Genomic DNA, 24,877 nt, shown 5'->3' with positions numbered 1-24,877 from the left:
TGCTCTAATTTGACACTGAAAAGCCAAATCTTGAGCAATGATTTGGCTTCTTACATAGGATCTCCACTGAAATGCATCAGTCTCAATTTTTTTGGCAATGTATATTCTACCCTTCCTACAAAAAGGAAGCCAAGAGAAGTCTGTTGTTACAGTCATTTTTAATTTTAGAAGCTTCTAAAAAACACTCTAAAAGAAGTTCCAAATATCACACCAACCTTCACATACTCCACAGCTCTAGGAGAGAAATCACAGGCATATGCAAAAATATTCTTATCTTCTTCTAAGAGTGGAAACAAGCAGTTCCCAACCCCACAGCCTGCTTCCAGAATGGTCAGTTTTTGATCTGCAAACTGGGGAGGAAGCAATACAAGACAAAATGTAATTTTTGTTTTCTCATCATATGAGCAGAGGCACTGTTCAACCAGCATTTTAAAAGCTATAATCAATTTTAATTACAGTTCTTAAAAAAAAACCAAAGCAGACAGCCACTGCATAATCTGACACTAAAACCCAGACATCCCGAATTTCCGCAAAATTAGAAATAATTTTAGAACATATTAATATTTCTTCAGTTATCTGCCCCTTAAGCAATCAACAGACTTGTGCCATTTCTGTCTTGTCTTTCATTCAGCTGTAAGCAACAACAGATGCATCTGGCTATTCCCCTTAACTGTGTTCAGCAATCAGCCTGCAATTCTGGATGCTTTTCTCTAAAGCAGTGTACTGAAATGCACCAGCTTGCACACAGAGAGGCAAGCTGTCTCCTTTAGGACTCGAAAACCAAATATTCCAGACTGCATTCTCAGCATCCAGGATGCTATGAACAGCATCCCCATGCAGTAAGGGCCAATTATAAACTGAAACTAAACTGATGCATATGATTCTGAGAAGTTATCTTTGATACTAAAAGAAAATACACAGGACACTGCAAACTCTACATGTGTCAGCTCTCACCGAAATGGCTTTGCTCTAAGTCCTGGAAACAGCTGATTGGAAACAATCAATCCCATCTTTTCCAGCAGAATTGCACGGATCTCACCTCACGACATGCCTTTAACTCTTGAAACTCTCTGGTTGTCCAATGTCTGTCTTTGAAGAAATTGGTGCTGTTTCTTTTGTAAAATAGATCCCAGTTCTTCTGTGCCTCTTTCTCCAGTTTTAGTTGTTTGAACTCAGACACCAAAACCCGATCTTTTGCCAGTTTTTCCACTTCTTCTGGGCTAAGGACTCGAGCACTATGGCCTTTTTTTTGGAAAGCACCATCTTCAGGAGATGTTGTTACTATATTTAAGCAATTTGCTGACGCCTTTTCTTGGAACATCCTAGATTCTTTTACACAAACATGAACACCAAAGACCCAAGGATGATTTTTTTTTCTTTAGTGTATGGTTCCATCACTTAACTTAGGTAAAATAAGCAAGGCTCTAGAAGCAGAATTAAAAATGAGAAATAATTACAGTATGCACTTACTACAACTTTAGTGATCTGTCCAACCTGATGGACTTACATGTCACCAGAATTCTCTTAATTTCAGAAAACCTTCATCTAAACTAAGAGCTGTATACACCATCACACTGATGTTAAAGTTAAAGAAGATACTTCAGAGTCTCCTGGTTCTCCCTCTGCATTCTAGAAAGCTACCCAACAAGAAAAAGACGATGCAGCTCTAACTTTATTTTCACTAAAAGAGACTTGAGAGGGAAAGCAAAGGCTTTGTTTCTCATTAACCTCACTTAGAACACTTCAGAAAAAAAGGTAACTTAAGAACAGATGACACTTAACAGCCACATTCAAATTAATGAAACAAAGTGTATTAATATTAGCATTTCTCCTTCCTGCTCTCAACTCTCTGAGAAAACACCCGTGAAAACAACAGCATTTATAACACTGCATCACCTAAAGAAGAGAACAAAACCAGTACTGTGGCCAAAATGCCCAGAGCTGGCCTGTGCCAGCATTCATCCCACTGCCTCCTCCTGAGGATTCACACTGGTTTTAATAATCACAGGTGGTTTTATTTTCAGACATTAACAAAAAGAGCTTCACATAGGCTGGGAAAGGAGTCAAACATTTTCTCTGATGTTAAACTGGTTCTGACAAACAAGAGTAGTACTTATGTATCTTATCTTACGATAAAACACATTCTATGACACACATCAAGGATCATATGTACATGTTATATACGATGCTATCATGATATATACACGTCATGATGCAAACACAAACATAAAATATGGAAGCGCGCAAATGAAGTAAAGAACTGTCAGAATTTCGTCCGGTGTCACAGACACACCCCCTTTTCCTCCAAGAACAGCGCAGGAGGTTATGAAGAAGAGGCTCCTTCGAAAGGACGTCTCTTCAAGAAGAGCACATCCTCAAAACAAACAAAAAATCAGCAAAATTTCTGCCGTATTTCTACAGACGCCTATGTTCCAGGCGCGCTCCATTATTTCATCACAGAACGAGCGAGAGAAACAAACAAACGCAAGCCAGTCCTTTCAGTGACGCATCTGCCGCGGCGGGGAGGCAGCGCGATGATAAACTCAGTCACAACAGCCCATGCTTAGGCTAAAAAGCCTTTTAAAGGTGTTTAATCCAGAGCTAAGCCCACAAACATGTAACACCTCTGTGTGATCCTCCGGTCCCCCCACGCGGAACCGGCTTCCCTCCAGCGGCTCCTGCCCCAGTGTAGCCGGGGCTTGGATACCCCGGCAGGGAAGGAGAGGAAAGCCCCTCCTGCCCTGCCCTACCGAGGGCGGGGAGCGCCGCTCTCCCACCTCCCCGGAGACCCTCCCCGGGGCAGCAGCCCCAGCCCGGCCCCGGGCCCCCGCCTCGCCCCGCCGTACCCGCCGCCAGCCCCGGAGAGGGTTCCCGGAAGGGAAAGCCAAGAATTTCCGGGAGGACGCCGGGCGGCAGCGCACGGAGGACAGGGAAGGGACCGGCCGGGCCGGGAGCGGGGCCATGAACGGCTCGGCGAACTCGTTGCTGGACAAGGAGGAGCACCCACTGCAGCTGGGCGAGAGCTTCGAGCGGCGGCCCAAGGCCTCCTTCCACACCATCCGCTGTGAGCGCCTCCCCCGCGGCCGCCTCTTCCTCCCCGCTCGCGTCCGTCCCGTCCCGTCCCGTCCCGTCCCCCGGCTGCGCTGCTCCTTCTGCCGCGCAAACCCCTCTGCTCCCCTCGCCTCCTTCGCTCCGCCATCGCGGGGCTCCGTCCCCACTCGGCGCCTCTCCTACCCGCATTCCTGCTTCCCCTTCAGCGCCCTGCTCCCCCAGCCATTCCCTGCTGCCCCTCCAGCACCCGTCAGCCGCTTTCCCGCTCCCTCCGCGCCCGTCTTTCCTCTCCACGAGTGTTTTCCCCACAGAGGAGTCCAGCCCGGGAAGAAAGGGAAGGTGGATGCTGGCGGAGAGGGGGCTTGAGCGAGGCAGGCAAAGGCAAAAGAACAGCTTTAGAAAGTTTGCTTGGAATTAATTAATCGCTTGGAAGCCTGAAGAGTTGCCCCCGTAAGGCGGTGGCTTTGCCATCTTATTTTGCTCTCTTTGTGGCAATTAACGCAGGACAGGTCCCACGGCAGGCCCGGCCTGGGGAGGCAGCCGGAGCATCCAGAGCTGGGTTCTTAACTGGGTGTTTTCCTGATGAAGCAATGTGTAGCCCAGCTGAGCTGCTCCTGGCTGTCCCGACTCCAGCCAGCTGTAATAAATCACTGCCCCAGGAAAGCCAGTGGAAGGGACTTGGACACTTACAGTAATGCCTAATAAATGCAAGATAAATCCTGAGGTAGATTGTTTTGAAGAGGAACTCACTGTATTACCATACTTGAATTCTGTGGGGCAAGAAATCTGAGCAAAGCGAGTCCAGTTTTTATTACTAAAATGACTGGTAAACCTTCAGGAGTAAATGTAAAGAATACAAAACTTTTAACTTAGTAGTTTTCTATGAAAGTGAGGAATTTATACAAAAAACAGTATGATATTTTGGTTTATGATGCACAAATATAGGCCTGGTCTCTCTGCCCATATTCATGCACCACAAATAGTAGTTTCAGTGATTCTGGTCACCCAGGTGCCTCATCCTGTGTGAATTAAACCCAAACTATATCCAAGTGGAAATATACTGGATTTCTGGAATGGAAAGTGCTTCAATAACCAATTTCCTAAGGGATTGCAAAGCCAAAAGTCTTCAGACTACAACTGGAAGAATGCAGTTTTATTTAAGAAGTTCTTTCTGAATGCTCTATTTTCCATCTGTGACTTTTAAATGAGATTTCTTCATTGTCTTGCTATATTTTTCCCCTAACTGTTGTTTTGGAATGATTTATCTGGGATCCAAACATTATATTATTGCCATAATCCTCTTCACACAAACTACAGTCAGAGGATTTTGTAGGCTACATTTGTTTCGACCTCCTTAAGATACTTCATTCCTGCACTGAGAAACTGGATTATCCTTGAAAAACACATCTTGAAAACATTTGATTTTTTGGAAAAGAGCTGTGGGTATATTTGGTTACGACCTCCTTAAGATACTTCATTCCTGCACTGAGAAACTGGATTATCCTTGAAAAACACATCTTGAAAACAGTTTTGAGAAAAGAGCTGTGGGTATATTTAGAGGGAAATATGTGCTCTCAATCTACATGAGGATTAGCCAGGCACGTGCTAACAAAATGAAAACAATTAGTTGAATGTTTGTTTAAAGTAACTCTATATTGCTGTGCCTAAGAAAGAAGTCTGGTAGTGATATTCCTTTTAAGTTGATGATGGTGCTGTTGAAGCTCTTGATCCCGTTTTGGCAAAGACACTAGCTCTTGTACAGCTGGTTTATTTTATTTAGCAAGCTTGCACATAAAGTAGGTGGGAAACAATAGCTAGAAACAGATTGCCCAGATGAAATTGAAGGCTGTGATTTGATCTGGCAGTTAAGGCATGAGGATTAAGTCAAGTGTGTCTGATTCTGCTTGTTGTGCTGTCAAAGTAAAACTCAATTAAACATTAACATCCTCTTAATGAGAATTTATTACAAGCCAGGGTTTGGAGTTTTTTTTCCTGCAAATGTGTTTTTCGTAGTGGATTAGAAGCCAGGGTTTGGAGTTTTTTTTTTCCTGCAAATGTGTTTTTCATAGTGAAATTATATTTTAAATTTGTTCTGAGGTATTAGTTTCGTAACTAATGCAGTAATTAAATACCTTGATCGTGAATATAATTGCACCTCTTCAGATGCAGGGATGCTAGAGTTTGAATGCAGGCTTCTTATGAAAACAAACACAAGGCAAACTAGCCTATATCTGTGTGATTTTATTTCAATTTGTCTAAATCCTCTCTCAAGACATTAGAGGTTCTGATAGGGTTTTTTTTTTTTCTGTTATTTTGTGGCTTACCAGCTCAACAGAATAATGAGGGGGAAATACTTTTAATTTAAAATGTTCTCAGTTCAAATGAATGCATTAAACAGAAGTGCCTTGGTTTTGGAGACAAAGCATTGTAAAACAGAGCGAAAATACCTAAAACAAGTGTTAGTTTAAAGCCAGTACAGTGCTTCCTCTTACTGATGCTTTCTGTCCACAGTGGCTTTGGACCAGCATGAAGCTGCTGTAGTAAGATCAGCACCTCACTCTTTCCTCATAAGTGACAGCTGAGATCTCCTCCACCCATGTGGAGCTTTTAGCACTATTGTGGAGGCGAGATGGCCATTAAAGAGCTTGAAATGTCAGTAAGGCTAAATAAGTGGGTGTCATTAAATTGGTGTTTGTCACAGAGGAGTCCTCAGGTTTGCAACTGGCAAGAGCTAAGCAGAGCCCAGGGTTTTGGAGGTTGTTACTCTCCTAAGTTTGATTGGTACAATTTTACACTTGCCTGTAAAACCAAGTGCCACTCAAAGCCTGGGGTTTGGAGAGGTCTGCTTTTGGTGTTCAAACACAAGATCTAGAACCTTATTTCCATTTTAAAAAGGAAGTTCAGGATATGGTACCACCACATGACTGGATTGCTACTTGTAGACACACTGTACTGGTGTGTTACTCCACCCCTGCTGTAAACACTAGTATGTGCTTTACCATTCCCTATAATCACAGTAAATGTATGGTGGCTCTTTGCAGGGCACACTGATGCTTGTGAAGACTCTAACAAATGTAATCACTGTTGTTTTCCTCTTTAGATGATTTTAAGCCAGCATCGATTGATACGTCTTGTGAGGGGGACCTCCAAGTGGGTAAAGGAGATGATGTTACCATCACTTTGCCACATATTCCAGTAAGTCTGTTATATATGTGCTCCTGTTTACTCTCCAACAAATTTGCAGTGTTGTTACAGTCTAATGTAAATGCTATTTTCACTTTCTTTATTAGCACTGTGGGTTCAGTATTTAAGCAGCTGGACTTGTAGTTTGTTACCTTAGGAAAGGACTGTACAGTTGGATCTTTGTAAAGGGCTATATTTCTAAGGTTGCCAGATTGTTCTTTGCTTTTGATTCCTTCCTTCCTACTCTTCCTTGAAAGGCAAAGAGACTTTTACTGTTATCTGAAGCTGTACGCCTGGTTCCCATCCATTTTTAGTGCTGTGTCTTGCTGAAGAAAAGCAATGTAACTCAGGCTTCAGTCAAGGTTGGATGTTCAGAACCCACAGGCAGACCTGGAAGCATGCTCCTGCCCTTACTCAGTCATGTACAGATAGGGCATAGAGGGTTCCCTGCGTTTAGCTTTATCAGTGGAAGCAAGGGGACAGTCCCAGTGAGTGGCCATGAAGTAGTTTCCCATCCACTTCCTTCCCTAATGATGCCATAAAGATCTAGTGTGTGAGGATGATGGTCAAACAGCAATAAAACAAGTGATCAATCTGTTTATTAGTGCAGCTGGTTTGTAATTGAAGATTCAGTGGTTTCCTTACCAAAACAAAAGAAAGTGCTCGTGTGCTGGAACTGGATTTGTTTATTAGCTGAAGTTAGTGCTATGTGTCAAGCCAATAAACCAGAATTCACAGACATCAATGGGTCTGGTAGCTGCAGGGGGGCACCAGTCAGTTTGGAAGCCATGCGTCAGATCTTTTTGGTATTGTTCTTCCCAGCACGCCCGTGGTTTTAATTGGTAGGTGATGGTTCTGGGATAATTCTCACTGAATGAAGCTGTAGCCTGCTTCACCCTGCTCCTGTTCTTTATATGGCTTTGGTCACCTTCAGTGCTGCAGGAGGTCACATACTGGTTTTTGTCTATAGAAATGATGAGCATGGTAATGCTATTGGAGAGCAGGTAACAGGTAACAGCACAACTAACAGCATTCATCTTGGAGGTCACCTTCAGTGCTGCAGGAGGTCACATACTGGTTTTTGTCTATAGAAATGATGAGCATGGTAATGCTATTGGAGAGCAGGTAACAGCACAACTAACAGCAGCATTCATCTTGGTTTAGTTGGAAACAGAGTTGCTCATTCATTTTTTGTGTTGAGCAGCATCACTTGTAATGTTCCTTTCCAAATCTCTGTACTGAGGAGCTTAATTTGATTATCTTGCCCTCAGTATGAGCAGCCTTGAGTTTATGGTATACTGCAAAGGCTGAGGCAGCCAAGCCACTCTGTGTATGTTGTTCCAAGGCAGTGATGCCTATGTTCTGGACAGAGAGCTAGAAAACACTTGGCATACTGGAAAAGAATTAGAGGTTTTGAGATCATTTCATCCTGACAAGTTTCACTGAATTTCTTGGATGCTGCTTTGCTTCCCAGTTGTCCAACAATTGGATAGGATTCAAATTCTGAGTTGAAGTTTTCCTTTTGAAATTGTCTAATCCCTGAGAATATCTCTGATAATTTGTTTGGTGGAAATATTTCAGTGTCTCTTGTAGCTTGGATAAATTGAAGTACTATTTCTACATGTGGATTTAGTGAGTTTAATACTTGAAAAACTGTCTGGATTGGGGAAGGGAAAACTTCTGCTTGTTAGAGTACTACAGAAGATCATAGAATATCATGAGTTGGAAGGGTCCCCACAAGGATCATGAAAATCCAGCTCCTAACCCTGCGCAGAACAATCCCAAGAATTACACCATGTGCCTGAGAGCATTGTCCAAGCACTTCTTGAACTCTGCCAGGCAAAAAACCCTCACAGGTGAAAACAATTCTGTCCTGTAATCAGCAAAATCTGTAAGCCACTGTTACATAGGCACTAACATAAACCCCAAACATTTAGTTTTAAGTAGAAGAGTGGGACTTAATTTGCTTAAGCTCTTACATTTCTACTTATTGTTTAGCCAAAATCACAGTCTTTGCTGCTTTAGGAGGCTTCTGGGTAGCAGAATGATAGCCAACAAACTTTGATCCATTTTCATTACCTTTGTGCATTATACGTTTCCTGGCTTAGTTGTCAACAGCAAGCAGGATTTGACTTTAAGCTTTCTTTTTACTCTCTTAAATGTTGCTTTCCTCTTAAACGTAGGAATGATAAAAATATAACATGCCTTTGAAGACTAGACTTTCTTGAGACATTCTTTCTGAGTCGTATTTCTGAATCTCTCTTACTGTGTCTTTGTTAAGAACTCAGATTTTTCACACTTACTGTTCAGAACCCATTTTAAATTCAAATATATTCTATCTATTAGCAACATGGAGAACAGGAATTGCTTTCAGGGTAGTTAAAATGTGATTGTTCATTTTTGCTACTCAGGATTATATATCGGAGAGTGCAGGGTTTTTTCATTTGCTCTGTCATTTGGTTGCTTTCCTACAGTGCGTGCAAAGGTGCATATGAATAAACATTTATTTTTAAAAACAAATTCTTTTATACAGTATCTGCACATTACAGAGAAGCCTGATGATGTGTCATAGCTGAAAACATAACCCCTTGAGTAACAGCTTTTTGGCATGGCCAGGTGTGTATCCGTGCTGTTATGTGCCGACAGACCGTGGATTCAGCTGGCTGTGATGTCAAAACCAGGTGTAAGGGCCAGGCTGTGCATGCATCAGTACAGCTGAGCATAATCTCAGCATTACCAGTTAGCCAGAGTGCACCACCACATGAGTTTGTTGTCTTTTTTGCTTCTCAGTCTAAGCCTTTAGACTTTTAAGGCTCTGTGTGGCATTATGTGGACTTGGGGACTTTCTGGAAGGCATCAAAATACCCCATTTGCCTTTGAGAAGACATTTCAGTATAATTGTATGGGCATATGCATGCTAATCTGACTTTGAAGAAGACAGCTGCTCTTACATAGTTTGTAAGTGACAGTTGCTTGTAATCCACTGTGAAAATACTGCCATATATATTTATGTAAAATATACAGTGGAGTTTAAATTATTTTTCAATTGACCACATATTTCCTTAGGCAATAGTTCTGCTGCACAAATAATTAGAACATTATTTCTTATGCAAACCCATGATTTCCAGGGCAGAAACATCAAGAATATTTCTGATACTTGTCAGGGACAGCTGTGCAAATTTAGTTACGCTGCCATTTTGGGCATGAGAACTGTAAATAAAGGCAGCCATGGAGAAGATGTTTTGTCACTACAGAGACACTTAAAATGATGAAAGGCATAATGTTGCTATGATGAAATGTCTGATCTACTGCACATTTTCTCTGTATTTCTCTCTTCATGAATGACTATTTTCTGTAGGTACTAAACATTAAGTGCTTAGCCTCTTTTTCAGAACAAAACATACATTCTTTCCTCTTAGTATTCATAAATTTTTGGGCAGGGTAGTATAACCAAACAAATATGTGCTTTTTCTTTGTACCAGGGTTCAACTCCACCAATGACTGTCTTTAAAGGAAATAAAAGGCCGTATCAGAAGGACTGTGTGCTTATTATCAATCATGACACTGGGGAATATGTGCTGGAAAAACTTAGTAGCAGCATTCAAGTCAAGAAAACAAGGTAAAGCTGGGGACAGGGTTAATTGTTAGGATTAATTATTGCTGAAGTTTCTTATTAAGACTGGGTTTTGGAACAGAACTCTATTACTTTGTAGTGATGTTTAATTATTAAACCTTAGCTTTACATGGCAAATTATCATGCCTAAAAATGCAAATAGGAGTGTGAATCCAAGAGTAAAGAATTTGTAAATTCTCCACAGCTGAAATGACATAATTATAGTTTGCAGTGAAACACCTGTGATGATTTGAGGCTTTAGATGCTGGCTGAAGGATGGAATGTGTTTCGAGAATCTCTAGTTAGCCAAAAAAACCCATGAAAATATTAGACTGTCAAAAGGATTATTGGGCTTTCTAGGTTTGTTCCCTACAGCTTCCTGTGGGAGTCACGATGTTTCAGTAACATAATCTTAGGGAGCAAGAAACACTCATTCCCATATTGGATAAGCAATACATTAAGTGGAACACAAGTACAAAGCCAACAGCTGGTGAAGGTGGGCAGAACTGTAGAAATAATGGTTATGGTGCTTTACCTAGAAGAATTGATGAAGCCAGAAATCCTTTCTGACCCAATACTCTGCTGCACAAATGCTACAAAGCATGCAGCTGGAAAGTTTTTAGCAGTCCTACTACTCTGCAAGTACCTGAAGTGTTTGGATCTTTCAGCATCACTGAACCACAGCTTGAAACCTAAAGAGAAAGCAGTAATTCAAATGTCCTTGAAGAAGAAGCTCTTCAATAAGTTTAGAAATTTTATATTAAAAAACACTTTGTTGCAGTATAGAACCCTTAGCTGCTAATACTACTAGAAATGGGGGTTGCAGCTCACTGGTAGTTGGCTGGGTGTTTGCTAGGAACGCCTTGACTTCAAGGTAAAAGGACTGTAACACTCCTCTGAATCAGTGATGTGAAAATCATCCATGTAGCATTCAACTTGTCCAGTGGATATGAGCACATCAGAGATGAGATTTGAATTCCCAATTTCAGTTCTGCTGGACTTTGTCTGGGTGAAGCTTAAGTCAGAAGGGAGCAAGTAAGTGCAGGAGGCCTGAGTTCTGTGAGATGTTTGGTTACGCTGAGTTCTGAGTCTCGTGTGGTAAAAATACTTCATATTTTCTCAGGTAGTAAAACATTTGGGGACCCCTATTTTGATGAACAGTGCTTTGCAAAGTCATTGATTTTCTATATCAGAAGTGCCTTTTATTTTCCTTGGCTACTCTGATCTTTAACAACCTGTTGACACTCTGTGGGAACAGGGCTTTTAGTGTTAATACCTTGATGACATTCACAGGGGAGTAAGTGAACTTACTCCTCATAAAACCGTCTGTAGTTCCAAGAGCATAATTTATACTGGAAGTCTTTGACTTTTGCCTTCCACTTGATACAGTGAGTATCTTGCCAGCTCCTCACTTCTCTGTAGATAGACTGTAAGCTGCATTAATGTGGTATCCAACAGCTGCATGCCACTGGTGAATGAAGAGGGTGTTCTGTGTGAGGCTCAATCTACAGTTCACTGAGGCACAGAGATATCCCAGTAAATGCTCCATGTACCAGCTCTGGAACCACAGGTGGTTTAGGTGAATCCCCAGGAAGTTCAACATGGCCTAGTTTAACTTATCTTGTGTTATGGGATTAGTTTCCAGACACAAAGTGTAACACTGCTGAGCTGGAACCCTCCTAGAACAGAAACTGAGCTCTAATATCTACAAGCTGCTTCTGGGCTGCACTGCATAAAGCCATAGCCCCAAAGGCTTTGCTGTTATGCAATTAATACACCACACCCTTTAAAACCTTATTATGGTGTACTGTAAAGGAACCTACTTTGAGTTTGTGGTTGGTTTTTTGGGTTTCTTTTTCTGCCAAGGGTATTGACTGGTCTGCAATCTCAGTCACATCATGGGTTCAGTAAAAGGCAGAAATACCTGGTGTGAACTAAACAGGTTGGCACAGTGTTATTCTGGAGACTATTTTCCACTAAGGAAACAGCTTAAACTGTTTTGAAGGGCTAACAGCAAATGGATAAAACCCAGGAATTAAATGCTTGTATGCTGTATTTAGCAGTAAGAGTGATTACTCTAGCCAAGTTGACCTCTAAGAGAGTTCAGTTTGAGATTATTTGATTGCAAGTGAGAAAATTGTTTCTTTCGCTGTGATTGTTTTAAGCAGGATTTTGTTGTGAATGGATTTGTAGTTACTTTAAATTACTATGATTGATCATTCTTTTTTTAAAAATACAACTACTAATTCCTAAATTAAAGCCTTCATTGTTGTTCAAGTAGAGATTTGGCATCGCTTTTGGCATCACTGAACCACATCTGGATTTGAAAATACATTTTGTAAGGGTGTTGCAGTGTAGTCGTATATGTTTCTTTGTTATTGAAAGTAAGTGTTGTGTACAGAAAGCTGTAATTCAGTCTTCATCTTTGTAAAACAAATTAGAGATCTGTACAAAAGGAAGTCACAGATGATGCATTAGCACAAGGATATTGAAAAAGCTGGACATAGTTGCACAGTACCACTAAATGTGTCTGGTTGTTTCTTCAGAGCAGAGGGCAGCAGTAAGATCCAAGCCCGAATAGAGCAACAGTCTGCCCGAGCATCTCAGCCTCCTTCACAGTTCAGAGCCCCAACCAAGCCAGCAGCTGGACCTAAAACTTCTCCTTTGAAGGATAATCCTTCACCAGAGCCCCAGCTGGACGATATTAAGAGAGGTAAAGAAGGGTTTGTAGTTTCTTTCTCTTTCTTCTTTTTAATAAAAACTATGGCTGTGCAATTTCTAAAAACATTCAGGGATTAAAAGATGGTACTTGACAGCTGTGTTGACTTCTTTATATCTTGTTTCTTTATTCATCTAAGTGATTATTTATTCTCTTCTACTAGAATATATATTTATACTGCCATCTTCTCTGGCATGAGAAAGCTTCCTCTTTCTGGGTAATTTTCTCTCTTCCAAACTATTTCTCTGTTCGGGAAAGAAGAAAGACAATTAATGTGAATTCAGAAACCTGCAGCTCAGTGCTGGACAATTGCACGGGTGTCCTAGGCCACCAGAGCAGCAATAACAAAGTGTAATGGTGCAAGGTCTCCTTATGCTGTCAAGTCACTTGGAGAAAGTACCCTGCACTGAGTAAGGCTGGTGGGATGGAAGGGCTAGGCAGCTGTGTTCCCAGCACAAGACAAGCTTGCACCGTGCCAAGCAGTGCTAGTAGGGGAGGAATGTGAGAGTGAACAAACCTGCAGCTTACCCTCTTCACAACCACTCCTTTGCAGCTTTGACACACATGCCTTATGGCTGCTAAACTTCCATTTAAAAAGTACCTCAAAGGAATTGGCTCGATTCACTCTTCTGCTTAGGTAGAGCTTTGTCTTAGTGCTCTGCTTTGTGTAGGATGCACTTTCTTTTGCTACTGGTGTGATATCTGTTTTTGCTGTGGATAATACAGTCAGGATAAGGAAGACTTTAAATTTTTGTTTCGTTCTTCTCTGGCACTGACACCAGGCACAATTATTTTATTTTAAGCTTGTTCTTTCTCTCTGCTTTTTTTTTTTTTTTTTTGGGTTTCTTTTTTTTTTTTTTTTTTTTTTTTCTGTCCCATATAGCTGGTTTTGTCTGTAGACTTAGCCTATGTTAATTGCCCAGATGAAGTTAATTACTCAGCAGGGTATTTTTTCAGTTCATGGTAATCACTAGGTGACATTTTTGCTGCTAAGCTGTGTTTGCATAGGTGCTGACTGGTCTCACTTTTCTGCAGCAGTAGTGTTTTCAATACATGGATGCTGGTCAGCAGCCAGAATCAACGTCTGAGAGATTTTGTTAGCTACATTGTTATTTTTATTTTCTGGATAATAGGTAATGAAAAAGATAATAGGTGATATATAATTTTTTTTAATTAAATCAGTTGTGGATTTTAAATGTCTTTTCCTGTAGGGTATAATAAGTTACTTAACCTTTGAGGCACTCTTTTGTACACATACAGCAATTTGTAAAGGTTGTATTACAGTAAAATAATTACATTTGTCTGGGGTGGCACCTGTTCTAAAAGATCATTTTCTAGTGGTCTACAGTGTAAGTCACATTGTTCAGAGCTATCCTAATATTTTTTTGTCACCTGATAATCTTTTATATGAAAGTACCTCCAAATAAATAACCTGTGGTGTTTTGTTTCCAGAGTTAAGGTTTAGAGCACCTGACTTGTACTAAAAATAGGACTTTAATTTGGTGCTTTATAGGGGGAGTTGCACAAAGCCCCAGAAGAGCCAGAAGCCTGGGCTTTGGTGTTTTTTGCTTACAGTCTATAACTTTTTGCAGCACTGATGATCTAGAGTACCAGCATTGCTAAACCATTTATATCATAACAACCTACTTTTAAAAGATAGAATTAAAATGGCCCCATTCCACAATGAAATGTAGACAATGACCTGTAAAAGCTGTAAGGTAGTCTTCAATCCTGTTATCTTCAACACAGACTTGTTCTGAAGAGCATGTGTTCTTTCCATTCAAGCACTAGCTTTAGTTTTGGTTGAAGTACTTCCTCTGTATGAAAGAAAGATAAACAGAAAGCTGAAATTCTGTGGGTTTTGTTTAATGAACACAGCACAGAGCTTATAATTCCCAAAGGAGCTTCTTGAAAGGATCTCTGGCACTTTGACACTCTCTTGCTTCCAGTATGCCCTACTTAAGGGTGTGGTGGGACACACAGCCCTCAGGATGTTTCACAGTAGTTTTAAGGTAACCTCATGCAGGTTTCTGCTTTCCCTGGTACCCTCAGCTGTGCATTTCCACCCCTCCCTTACAGATGAGCTGGAAATGAACTTCCAGGTAGGTCAGTTGTCCCAGTACACAGCTGTCCAAACAACTTGTCTGAGGACAAGTCAGAGCATCTGGGAATTGAACCACTCCCTTCCTTCATGGACAGAGGCTTTTGGGAGGCTGTGTCTGATGTTTTGCACAAGTGGAATCCTTTCCTCTTCAAGCTTCTATATTGTCCTCTTGCCTGAAGGGAGCATAGGAGAGGGTAGGAGCTTGTTCTTTTCAACACTCAGCTACATCTGATAATGTCTCATTAAGCTGTGAACATTTGCACACATATATAGCACAATACAGCCATTTATTTGCACAAAATAGTTGACATTTATCAGATCTATTTGACCACAGCAGAAATGTTTTCAACAGCATTGACATAATTACAGCATGCAACATATTGATATATGTCAATAGTATTGAAAAATTACAGCTTGCAATAAAAGTGACATGATTACAACATTTGAGAAAAAAACCCACAGAAACATATTTCGGGTTTGAAGACTCAGTGCTTAAAAATCTGAGCAGATTTTATTTACCTGGAATGTAGCTGTGGTATGTGAAGATTTTGCCATAGCACTGTTTGTCTCTCAAGAACACCTCAATCAGATTTTTTGCACATCAGTATAAAATACTGCCTCTTCTAGCTGCCATCTCCACATGCTCAGGGTGCCAGTATCAAGTTGATTTCTCCACCTTGCATTCTATTTTTACCAGTAAGTGTTCTGCTATAGGCATTCAAACTTAACTCTCCCTAAAGCTAAATGACTTTTTTCTGGAAATCCTTGGTATTCTTGCAGTCTAAGGTGAAGGCTTTAGTTAAAAAATCTGCACAACCTATTGGAATTGAGAGAAATAGGAACAGTTAAACACTCTTATGATATTTGATGCTGAATATATATAGAAGACAGCCCTGTTGAGAATGGCTGTTCTGTTTGGATAATGATTTCTGACCTTGAATTTTATTGTTTTTACTCTAAAACCTGCATTGTCCGCCAGCGTAAAACAGTAATTTTGTCTTCTTGAAAGAAATTTTACAGCTGTAACATGAAATGTAGAGAAGTTAAGGTTCCCAAAGCAGTGTCAGCCTTTTCAGATGATGTAGACTCAAGGCAAATGCTCAAAACTGTACTGTATGGAAAGCTTTTTTAAAAGTAACTACTGCACATCCTGACTCTTGTCATCTTTCGAACTGCAAAGGTGCGTCAACATGAGGTGTTTGATCTTACAGCACAGAAAGATCCAGGAAAGGTCAAATTCTTTCGTGGTTCAGCTTAGAATACATGTACACGTACACACACAACTATTTTAATTGGAAGCACCATGAGGAAATGTTTAACCCACATCTTCAATACCTATAGCTGTACTGAGCATAGCAGTCAAATGGAAAAATGCAAAATGGAACCATCATAAAGCAGCCATGTTTTTCCTGTAAGGCTTTGATGTCGTCATTGGCTTAGTCACTGAGTGTGAGACAAGAGTGTTTTGAACAGAATTCCTTAGTGGTCCTGCTGAATTTCTCTTGACAGGCTTCTAGTGGTGCTGCAGCCACCAGAACATTAGTGAAAACAATTGCATTTCTCTCATCTGCTCAAACAAGATGTTTAAAATTCTGGGCTCAAGGAATGAGAGACAACAGAGATCTGAAGGGAAGCTGTCAGCCTGTGAGGCAAAAGTTGACTAGAAGATGGGCTCTGACCAAGTTTCTACCCGTGACCAGTGTCACTGATAACAGCCTTAACTCCCCAGTCCTTGAAGCTTGTGATACTGGTTCTGTTTTGCCTTTTCTTGCCTCTTTTCATCATAGTGGGCTTTAGCACTACTTCCAAGGCATTGTCTCATTCCTTTCTCATAACCAAACCTCTTTTATGGGCTCTTAGTTTTCTGCTTCCCCAGCAGAAACCTCCCATTCTTCATTCTCACACTAATCTCCAATTCTGTTTAAAATTGGCCAGGCTAATCTTCTTTTCCCATTGGTCAGACAGCAACACTTCCTTCAGTGATCTCCTCACCTATGGTATCGAGTACACGCTTCTTGCTTAGGTTTTTTTTTCCCTTGTTCTCTGCAGTGTGTTTTTGTTTTAACTTTTCCCTCTCACCACCAATGCCTAGAATCACCTCACCTTCTTCACTCTGTTTTACATGTGGGCTCTGTGTTCTCAGTCCCTGTGCCAGCATTCTTCCATTTCAGCCACAGAGTCCAGCTCTGTAGTGATAGATGTGTAATTCTCAGGCACTTGTCCTGTGTTAGACTTGTCTGTTGTATCTTTTTGCAGTATGGACTGTGATAGGTAATTGTGCTTGCTGCAATCCAGGATATTCTAACAGTGTATTATAATCACTGTAATTTGCAAATAACAATTACATCACTAGAAGAATGTAGAAATTTTACATCATTAAGCTGGGGGCAAAAAAGTTTAAACCTGGTCATTTTAAAGAGAAAGTACCCTTATTTCTGGTTACCTTTCCTTTAGCTTCCCCTTTTAATTTCCTAGCCTTAAATACAAGGAACATTTGTAACTTGAAAGCCTCAATATGAGTAGGCTGGGAACAGTGATTCACAGGTGCTGATTTGTTTGTGTATCAGACTCCAGGCCTGAAAAGTATTTTTAAAGCCTGCAAGATTGTGTTGAGAGGCAATAAGGGAGAAAGATATTGCAGTAGCATCTGCTGTTGGCCAGTTGAATCAATATATGATTCTGTTGAATCATGTTTTCTTTCTCTTCCAATGGTCTCTTATGCTAAGTCTTCAAGCTGAAAGAGTAGTTTGTACCTGGCATACTGGTAAACTACAGAGAGCACAGATGGTATAGGCAGGGATCTAGATGTAGGAAATAAACTGGAGAAACAGCACTGCTGTCCGTAAATACCCAGCTGGAGTATAACCATAGCACTTGAAATTGAGCTCTAAACCTTGAAAGTGAAAAATAGTGATTTTAAATCTGGCAAAAGAAAACACAATTTCTCAAACTAATCATGCTAAGCTAGAGGAATTCTCTCCAGCAAATATTGCGGAGGCTGAAAACTTAGCTGTTACTCTTTATTTTAGACTTTTAAAGTTTTGTGAAGTTTAGAAAACTTTAGCTGTTACTCTTTCATTTTTATTGGGCTATTTTTTAGCCAAAGGAAAATGAGTCTTATTAAAAAAGGGACTCTTGACACACATCTGACTTAACATGAATTACTCCCAGCATTGGTTCTCCACTTGTTAGGTAGGGGTGATAATACCTCATATCTCCCTTCTTTCATTCTTGTCCCTTTAATCTGTGAGTTTCCAGGGCAAGCACTGAGTTCTAACCCTGTGGGTATGGTACTGCTAGCACCACAAAAGCCTAAATTTTGAACGTTTCATATTCCATGCTTAATATATGTGTGGATGTTGTTCTCTCATGGAAACCTGCCAAGATGAACTGAGTCATTAGATACTCAGCCTTGTGGGTGGATACAAAGGAGTTGTCCTCTACTAGTGTTTAGGCCACTTAAAATTACGACAAATTTAACAATATTGTATAATTTGGGGTGACATACCTTAATAGCTCTTTAGTAACCAGTCCTTCAGCCAACACTAGCTGTTGCTGATGAGGCTGTTGTGATGCTGTCATGGTGTTCCAGTGTTTCTTTCCACTGGAAACCCTAAAGTGGGCAGTGTCTTGAATTGTATAACTTCCTAGTTTCAAAGTAGTTTCAGTATTTCCTGGCTACTTGTAAGCTCTTTAGCAAGTTATGGTATTTTTGCCACTCCCTAGTATGTGAAAATTCTCAGCTATTCTCATGTGTCCTACTGCAAAGTTATTTGATGTCATCCATCTCCTTCTGAAGCTTGTTTACAATGGGCTGTGTGACTGTGCTGCAGCAGTTTCATACATTATCTGAAGTCAAGGCAGTTTCTGTTGTAATCGTTTGCCCATGTCCATGTACCCAGCCCCCGACACACCATTTTTTGTGTTTTCCAAAAACCTAAATGTAACCAGCATCAAACATTCAGATTTAGATTTCCTCGATCAGCTAATGTGCTTACTTTGTATGTAGACCATAGCCTGTCAGAAATAATGAAGCTGAAAGTGCTTTCAGGAGTGTGAAGTATATGAAGAATAATTGTGGAAGTGAGGTTTTATGATAGTAACCTATGCTGTTGCTTCTTTACATTTAGCTACAGCAATAAATTAAAAAATTTTCAGGATTTTTTTGTTTCCCTTCCTGTCTCGATCTTTTGTGAGATATTTTGGTGTGATAAACTATACTTGACAAAACCATTGCATTTGCACATTCTTTTCCAAAATTCCATGGGGCCCTGTTTATGGTATCAACCAGATGAATTTCTTTTTATTTCAGAGCTGAGAGCAGAGGTTGAAATTATTGAGCAGATGAGCAGCAGCAGTGGAAGCAGCTCATCGGATTCAGAAAGCTCATCTGGGAGTGAAGATGAAAGCTCTAGCAGCGAGGGGGAAGAGCCAGCACATGTTTCCCCTTCCCAGCCACCACACCAGCAGTATAACAACAGGAATGCTGTTGCTAATGGCACCAGCAGGCCACAAGGAAGCAATCAGCTCATGAACACGCTCCGTAAGTAAATGCTTGTGTCTTACCACTGGTGAAAGCTGATTATGGGCACTCATTTACTTAGCATGATAGGCTAACTTCATGAAATGCCTTTTGCCAAATAGTAGTTCCAGGGAGTTGCACTGGCTGAAATACATGGACAGATTTTGTGAACAGGGGGCTGAGACTTGTCTGAAGATGTGGAGAGCCTGTAGGCATCAGTGCAGTTGTCCCCATTGTCCCTGTTGGGTCTTGATTCAGGCCTCCAAGTAGCCACTGAGGTGGATGTCGTGCACTAGAGGAATTATTTTCATGTGAATATACAGATTAAATGGAAATAGTGGGGTTGACACATGTCAGTTAAAGGTCTGTGAAGAACTGTGAATGGCTCAAAGCTGTCCTGGGTTCCTAAGTGCAGTCTCTGTGGTCTTCAGTATTCCTTTGTCGGCATATTTATTGTGTTGGTCTCAGCTGTATTTTCACAAATACCACATTTTGAAGGGAAATTTAAATTAAAATTATGTTAAAATATTGCAGCTATGGTGTTGCAAGCATTGAATCAGTACAAGCTTACTTCACCCTTTAAAAAGTGTCAGGCACATTTTTAAAGCATAGTTTTGTCCCATGAGACTCTCTCTGGGGACATGGTGTGCATCTGTGTTGCTCTTTCCTTATGCTACATCAGGTATATTCTAACTCAGTGGAGTTAAAATATTGAATTTGCAATTGCCATAAATTGTTCTTAATTCCTCCTGAGGCATATTTGCACACATCTCTTGGCACCCATTCATAAGGAATCAGTGGAGTCTGAATACAGATATGTATAGGGTTTCCAGCTCTGAGAAGATAAGTATATTGTACAGATCCCACAAAAAGCCCTGCTGGAAAACTTAAAGGCTTGTCAGTCTTCCTGCCAGTAATGAAGGACTAAGTGAAATTCCAAGTTCAACAAAGTCATTAGGACTGTGTCCATGTCCCTGTTTCTGGTTGTGAGCAGCCTCCTTCCTGCTTCTCCACAACCACAATACTGCATGGGTTTGATGATCTGAAGCCTCTGACTGCAGGAGAATCTGGGAACTACTAGGGTAGCTCCTCTCTTCATGCACTGCTTTTTGCCTTTGGATTTAAAATACTTTTGCTGTGGGGAAAATCACCCAAGTTCTTGTGTCCCTTATCTCTATGTCTGTTGAATAGATGCCCTGCAGCTGTTTTGAGGGGAGGGCCATGGGAGAATACTGGAAGAGTTAGGTTCAATTATCAGAGCACAAGCATGATTCTTGCCCCCTTTATCCCTGTCGCCCTGCTTTCTTAAGATTTTTCTAAGCCTTCTGATGTTTGCATTCTTGTCTAAAACTTTCTCACACACTTTCTATAAACAACTTATTGTTTTGCATTCCTCTATGGAGGAGGAGAAACTTGATGGACTGCTGGATTGTCCAGTGTCCCTGGAGAGGTGGCACTTTCACCCTCCAATCCTATGATACCTTTAGAAATCTATAAAAGTAGGAGTCAGAAAATAAATCTCTCTCTTCCTGGCCTGAGAACAGCAGTGTGTCTGCGTCGTGTTGTCCTGTGTCCTATAGCGACAATCCCCTCCATCTCACTAAATCACAAGTGCAAAACAGGATGAGAGCCAGTAGGTTTGATCCCTATGCTGGCCTTTAATGCGATCTCTGCCCTTTGGAGGGCAGCTTTTACCTTCAAAGCACGTGTCAGCTTAGTTCAGCTTTGAGTTGTGATTGCTTTAACAGTCCTTTTGGTTTATTGACATGTGGAGGCCTTGCCTTGGCTACCCAAATGGTCTTACACCAAAAAAAAAAAAAAGTGTTTTTAAAGGGTAAAGAAAGGCAAGGAATTCCCCAATGCCTTGTCCCAGAGCCATATATGGGAGCTTTGGTGGATGGAGGCTGTGGAATGTTTTCCACAGCTGCTAGCATGGAGAGGGCTGTTGTCCCACCAGGGAGCACCTTTGGTGGCTCTGGAGACCAGGATGCTTGGTTTGGCCTGAATCCACCTATTAGCCCCATGCAGCTCTTGATGTTCTTGGGCAGTTTCATTAAATCACAGATGATGTTTGCATTAATTTCATGTGTTATTCTTATTTAAATCTTCCAGTGTAAATGTGACTGTTCTTTGGTTTGATTGCCATGAAATGTGAATTAACGCCTACTCACTTGTTGTGTTTTGTTGGTTTTTGTTTTCCATAGGAAATGACTTGCAGTTGAGTGAGTCTGGGAGTGACAGTGATGACTAGAGGCTGAGCTTTTGCTGTTTCTGTTACATATACATGAAGAACTAATTTACCTTGAAGTGATCCTATTGCTTATGAAGAGGAGCTGGCACAGAGATGGTTCCATGTGTGGAATTTTAATAGAAGAAATGCATAGCCCTACAAAATAGCAGATGTTGAGGACTGTTTTACTGTGTGAATTACATGTATATATTGTGTATATTCTTATTCTGCTAAAGCTTGGAGTAGATATGTACAGTGGGTGAGCCAATGTATGTTCCTGTCCACCGTCTGTAAGTTTAACATGTAATTATGTGAGGTCATCTAAAACTTTCTTCTTTGTAGGGTATGTTCAGCACATCATGACTTTGTCAGGGGACTTTTGTATATAGGGTGAGCACGTGCCTACAATGAGGTTAAAAAAACATGCAGGAGTTAGTGTGTGCACTGAAGTGGGACTGCCATAAATTAAGTTTCAATACTAAATTGATTTCTTTGGTTTGGGACTTTTTTAATGCCTTTTTATTGCTATTTATGGTTGATTTAATAGACTGATTTTTAAACAGTTAGACAATAGGAATGATTAAACCGCGTTTGTCACAAACCTTGCTGCATCAGTGCCTTATAAGCAGGTTTTTAAAATAGTGCTTCAATTCCTGCCACCTTCTCTGTATGGAGCAACACTGAAACCTCCTCAGATTGCTTCTGCAAACAAGAGCTGGGTGTCACATACAGCCTGCTGTGCTCCGAGGGCAGTGACTCTAGCAAGATAAAGGATACACATCAATCACCTAAACTCATCCAAGTAAGAATCAGATAATCATTCTCTTTAGAAACTGAAGGGTCTCATTTATCTCAGACTTTCAGACCTAGTCTTTAGAAATAGTTATAAACCCAACTACTAGTGACATTGCAATGCCACAAATGCAAAATATTTGACTTACTGAAATTCTAAGACTGGAGCCCTGTTTGCAGTTTCCTAGAGAATGCAAAAAGAAGAGGTGACAAAACAAGCAGCCATGAGACAGCCGAAGTCTCTCTTCCACCACAGTTGTAAAGGTAGACTTTAGTCCATACTGTTCACTGGACAAGACCTCTTTGTGCTTGGCAGGAGTACACAGAACATGAAATATTTGCCAAGGGTGAAATTCACCCCTGTTTAAAGGGTGTCTAAAGGGTGCTTAGTTGGATTATCATTCACTTTTTTGTTCACATGGAAAATGAGTGCCATAGGCAGCCTCTTGTGACTTCTTAAAATCAAAATTCCACTGACACAGGACAAGTTGCACCTTAGTTGTGGTGTAATCCTGGGGAATGGGAAGCTAAATCAGATGCCTCTCCATTCTCAGGTGTCTGCTTTGCACTGCTCTCATCTGTCAGTTTGTGTTTTAACTCCTGTTTGTTTACTGAGCTCTGTCCTTTTTTTTAACATGTTGAAGAGCAAGGGGACATTTGAAGGGAGATTTTATTAAATGGTTTATTTTTTTGCATTAGATACATATTTAGGCATATTTTTGCATTATTGTACATACATTAAAAATACTTGGTTTTTTTAAAGTGTTTTGTGATGTAGGTATGTATTTTAATGGACAATTATGAAATATACTTGATGAAAAGCCACAATTGCTGCTCTTCTTTTTTTTTTTTCCTGTTCTCTTTCTTTTTCCCTGTTCTCCCTCTAACAGTAAAAATGGTCTGTTTTACAAGCTTGTACCAAGCTGGGATTTCACGCTTTGGTACAGGAGATCTGCATGGTATGGCTTGCAGTCTAATAATTGTTAATGCTACTCCTGACTCTCCCCCAGCTAAAGATCTGAATAAGCAGGGAGACATTTTTCTGATGCCATTTTCCCATTGCTGGAGTGAATGCCTGAGTTCTGTTGATATTATTTGCTCTCAAATGGAAAAGCAGCAGAGTGCAGCATCGTTACCTTCTCATGTACTCTAAAATCCAGGACATGTCATAGGAAGTTTATTAATTATGTGTAAATAAAAGATATGAAACTTTAGAGGGTTAGATAGCACCAGGCTACATTGATCTGAATCGCTGCTTTAATTGCTGATTAGATCAGCAGTTGGGAAAGCTTCATTCAGATAATCAATTTCTTCCTTGTTTTTGTACTCTAGGCCATGTTTTCATGCTCACCCCTCCCTGACGGATTTTTTTCCCCTTCTTGTTGGTAACCAAATTAACATATTTTCACACAACTGCACCACTTTTAAACTTTTTTTTTTTGGTCCGTGCTTTGCATCCTCCTCAGATGCATCATATCAAGGGTGGCATCTTGTTCATGAGCTGTTTATGTGCCCTTCTCCACAGCAGGCGAGTAACCACAGCCTGCTCGGGGGTGTGAGCCAGCCAGTCCTATGAGTGTGTCACCAGCCCCTCCCTCCCTGCCATTGTCCCAAGCAACTCCTGGCATCTTCACCCTTCCCACACTTCTCAGGTACTTGGAAGTATTTTGTGAATGTGAACCATGCCTAGGCAGCTTCTAAGATCAGAAGAGGTGGCTGCCACCACCAGCAGCAATATGTTGAATTTTTTCTGTGTGTTTTAAAGCCATTGCCAGCGTGACATTTTGATTGAGGCCCTTGAAATTTTATGTTTCGTGTATTAAGAGCCACTAAATGTTGTTCTGTCTGTTCCTATTAGATGCCTGTTCATTGGTTCATAATTTGCAGTAAGTTTCATTTGGATGGAAAAATGGAATCCAAGCAATTATTTAGAATTTTCTTAATTAGTTAGCAATATATTTAACATGCTGGAGAAATAAGTTCACTAAAATGTTTTGATTAAGCCTGTTAATGAAATAAAGTATTCTTGATTATTTGTGGTAAACTCTAATCCTGCAGGATTTTAGGACTAGCACATCTTATCACCTCACAGTAATTTTTCCACATAAAGCAGGAATGTCTTTTATATGCAAGTTAGTTAAAATGTGGATTAACAGTGTATGTGGAGTACAATTATGAGAATGAACTGAAACTAAGGATTTCTTTGCATTCACGGAAAGCTGCCTGCCACGGCAGGGTGAGCAGCTCAAGGCAGCTTTGGTTTCTGATGGTTTCTGATGTTTCCTTCTGTTCAGTGACTTCATTCATTTCAGTGGTTTGGCTTTCCTTAAACTTCACCAGCAAACACGGCCTGCTTATGACTTCCCATAACTAGAATTGCTGTAGGAGTAATAAACAATAATGATTTAAGTAGATTGTCACAATTTCAAATATTGTTACAATTTCTTTTTTTCATAAAAACGCTTGGTTTCCAAAGGGACAAATTCAGTCATCTACTTGCCCGGGTGGGATGTCTTAAAATACAATTGCAGCAATGCCTAAGCTCGTGTTCCAGATTTTTAGTCATGCGCAGAAAAACATCTCCCCATCTCTGCCCTTGTTCCAGCCCCAAGGGCTGACCAGCCCTGCCAGCAGGCACGGCTTGAATCGCTCCAGCTAAGCCA

General features: G+C 40.7%; 2 protein-coding genes across 3 annotated transcripts in view; one reads left to right on the top strand and one right to left on the bottom strand.

Annotated features, from left to right (window-relative positions):
* METTL6 (methyltransferase like 6) overlaps positions 1–2,905 on the bottom strand; it is an 8,610-nt gene extending 5,705 nt beyond the window's left edge. The window contains exons 1-3 of one of the 2 annotated variants that reach the window (XM_041407839.1): positions 2,847–2,905; positions 1,040–1,329; positions 216–350 (exon numbers count right to left, since the gene is read on the bottom strand). In XM_041407839.1, the coding sequence (XP_041263773.1) occupies positions 216–350; positions 1,040–1,321 (417 nt within the window). In that variant the 5' untranslated portion in view covers positions 1,322–1,329; positions 2,847–2,905. Of the gene's footprint in view, positions 1–215; positions 351–1,039; positions 1,425–2,846 lie in introns of both variants that reach the window. The other variant, XM_041407838.1, reaches the window with a different exon arrangement.
* EAF1 (ELL associated factor 1) lies at positions 2,865–24,877 on the top strand. Its single transcript, XM_041407840.1, has 6 exons — positions 2,865–3,064; positions 6,152–6,246; positions 9,717–9,853; positions 12,394–12,560; positions 18,983–19,213; positions 21,397–24,877. The coding sequence occupies exons 1-6, from the start codon at positions 2,962–2,964 to the stop codon at positions 21,441–21,443; spliced, it is 780 nt and encodes a 259-aa protein (XP_041263774.1). The 5' UTR covers positions 2,865–2,961; the 3' UTR covers positions 21,444–24,877.

The sequence above is a fragment of the Onychostruthus taczanowskii genome, unplaced genomic scaffold, assembly GCF_017590055.1.
Source record: "Onychostruthus taczanowskii isolate IOZ18803 unplaced genomic scaffold, ASM1759005v1 scaffold28, whole genome shotgun sequence".
Classification (NCBI taxonomy): Eukaryota; Metazoa; Chordata; class Aves; order Passeriformes; family Passeridae; genus Onychostruthus; species Onychostruthus taczanowskii.
Note: the sequence above shows the minus strand (reverse complement) of the source record. Positions and strands in the feature narration are given on the sequence as shown.

Coding starts and splice junctions, on each gene's coding strand:
- EAF1 (XM_041407840.1), top strand. CDS start 2,962: ATGAACGGCTCGGCGAACTCGTTGCTGGACAAGGAGGAGCACCCACTG. Junction 9,854..12,393: donor ATTCAAGTCAAGAAAACAAG/GTAAAGCTGGGG, acceptor TTGTTTCTTCAG/AGCAGAGGGCAGCAGTAAGA. Junction 19,214..21,396: donor TCAGCTCATGAACACGCTCC/GTAAGTAAATGC, acceptor TGTTTTCCATAG/GAAATGACTTGCAGTTGAGT.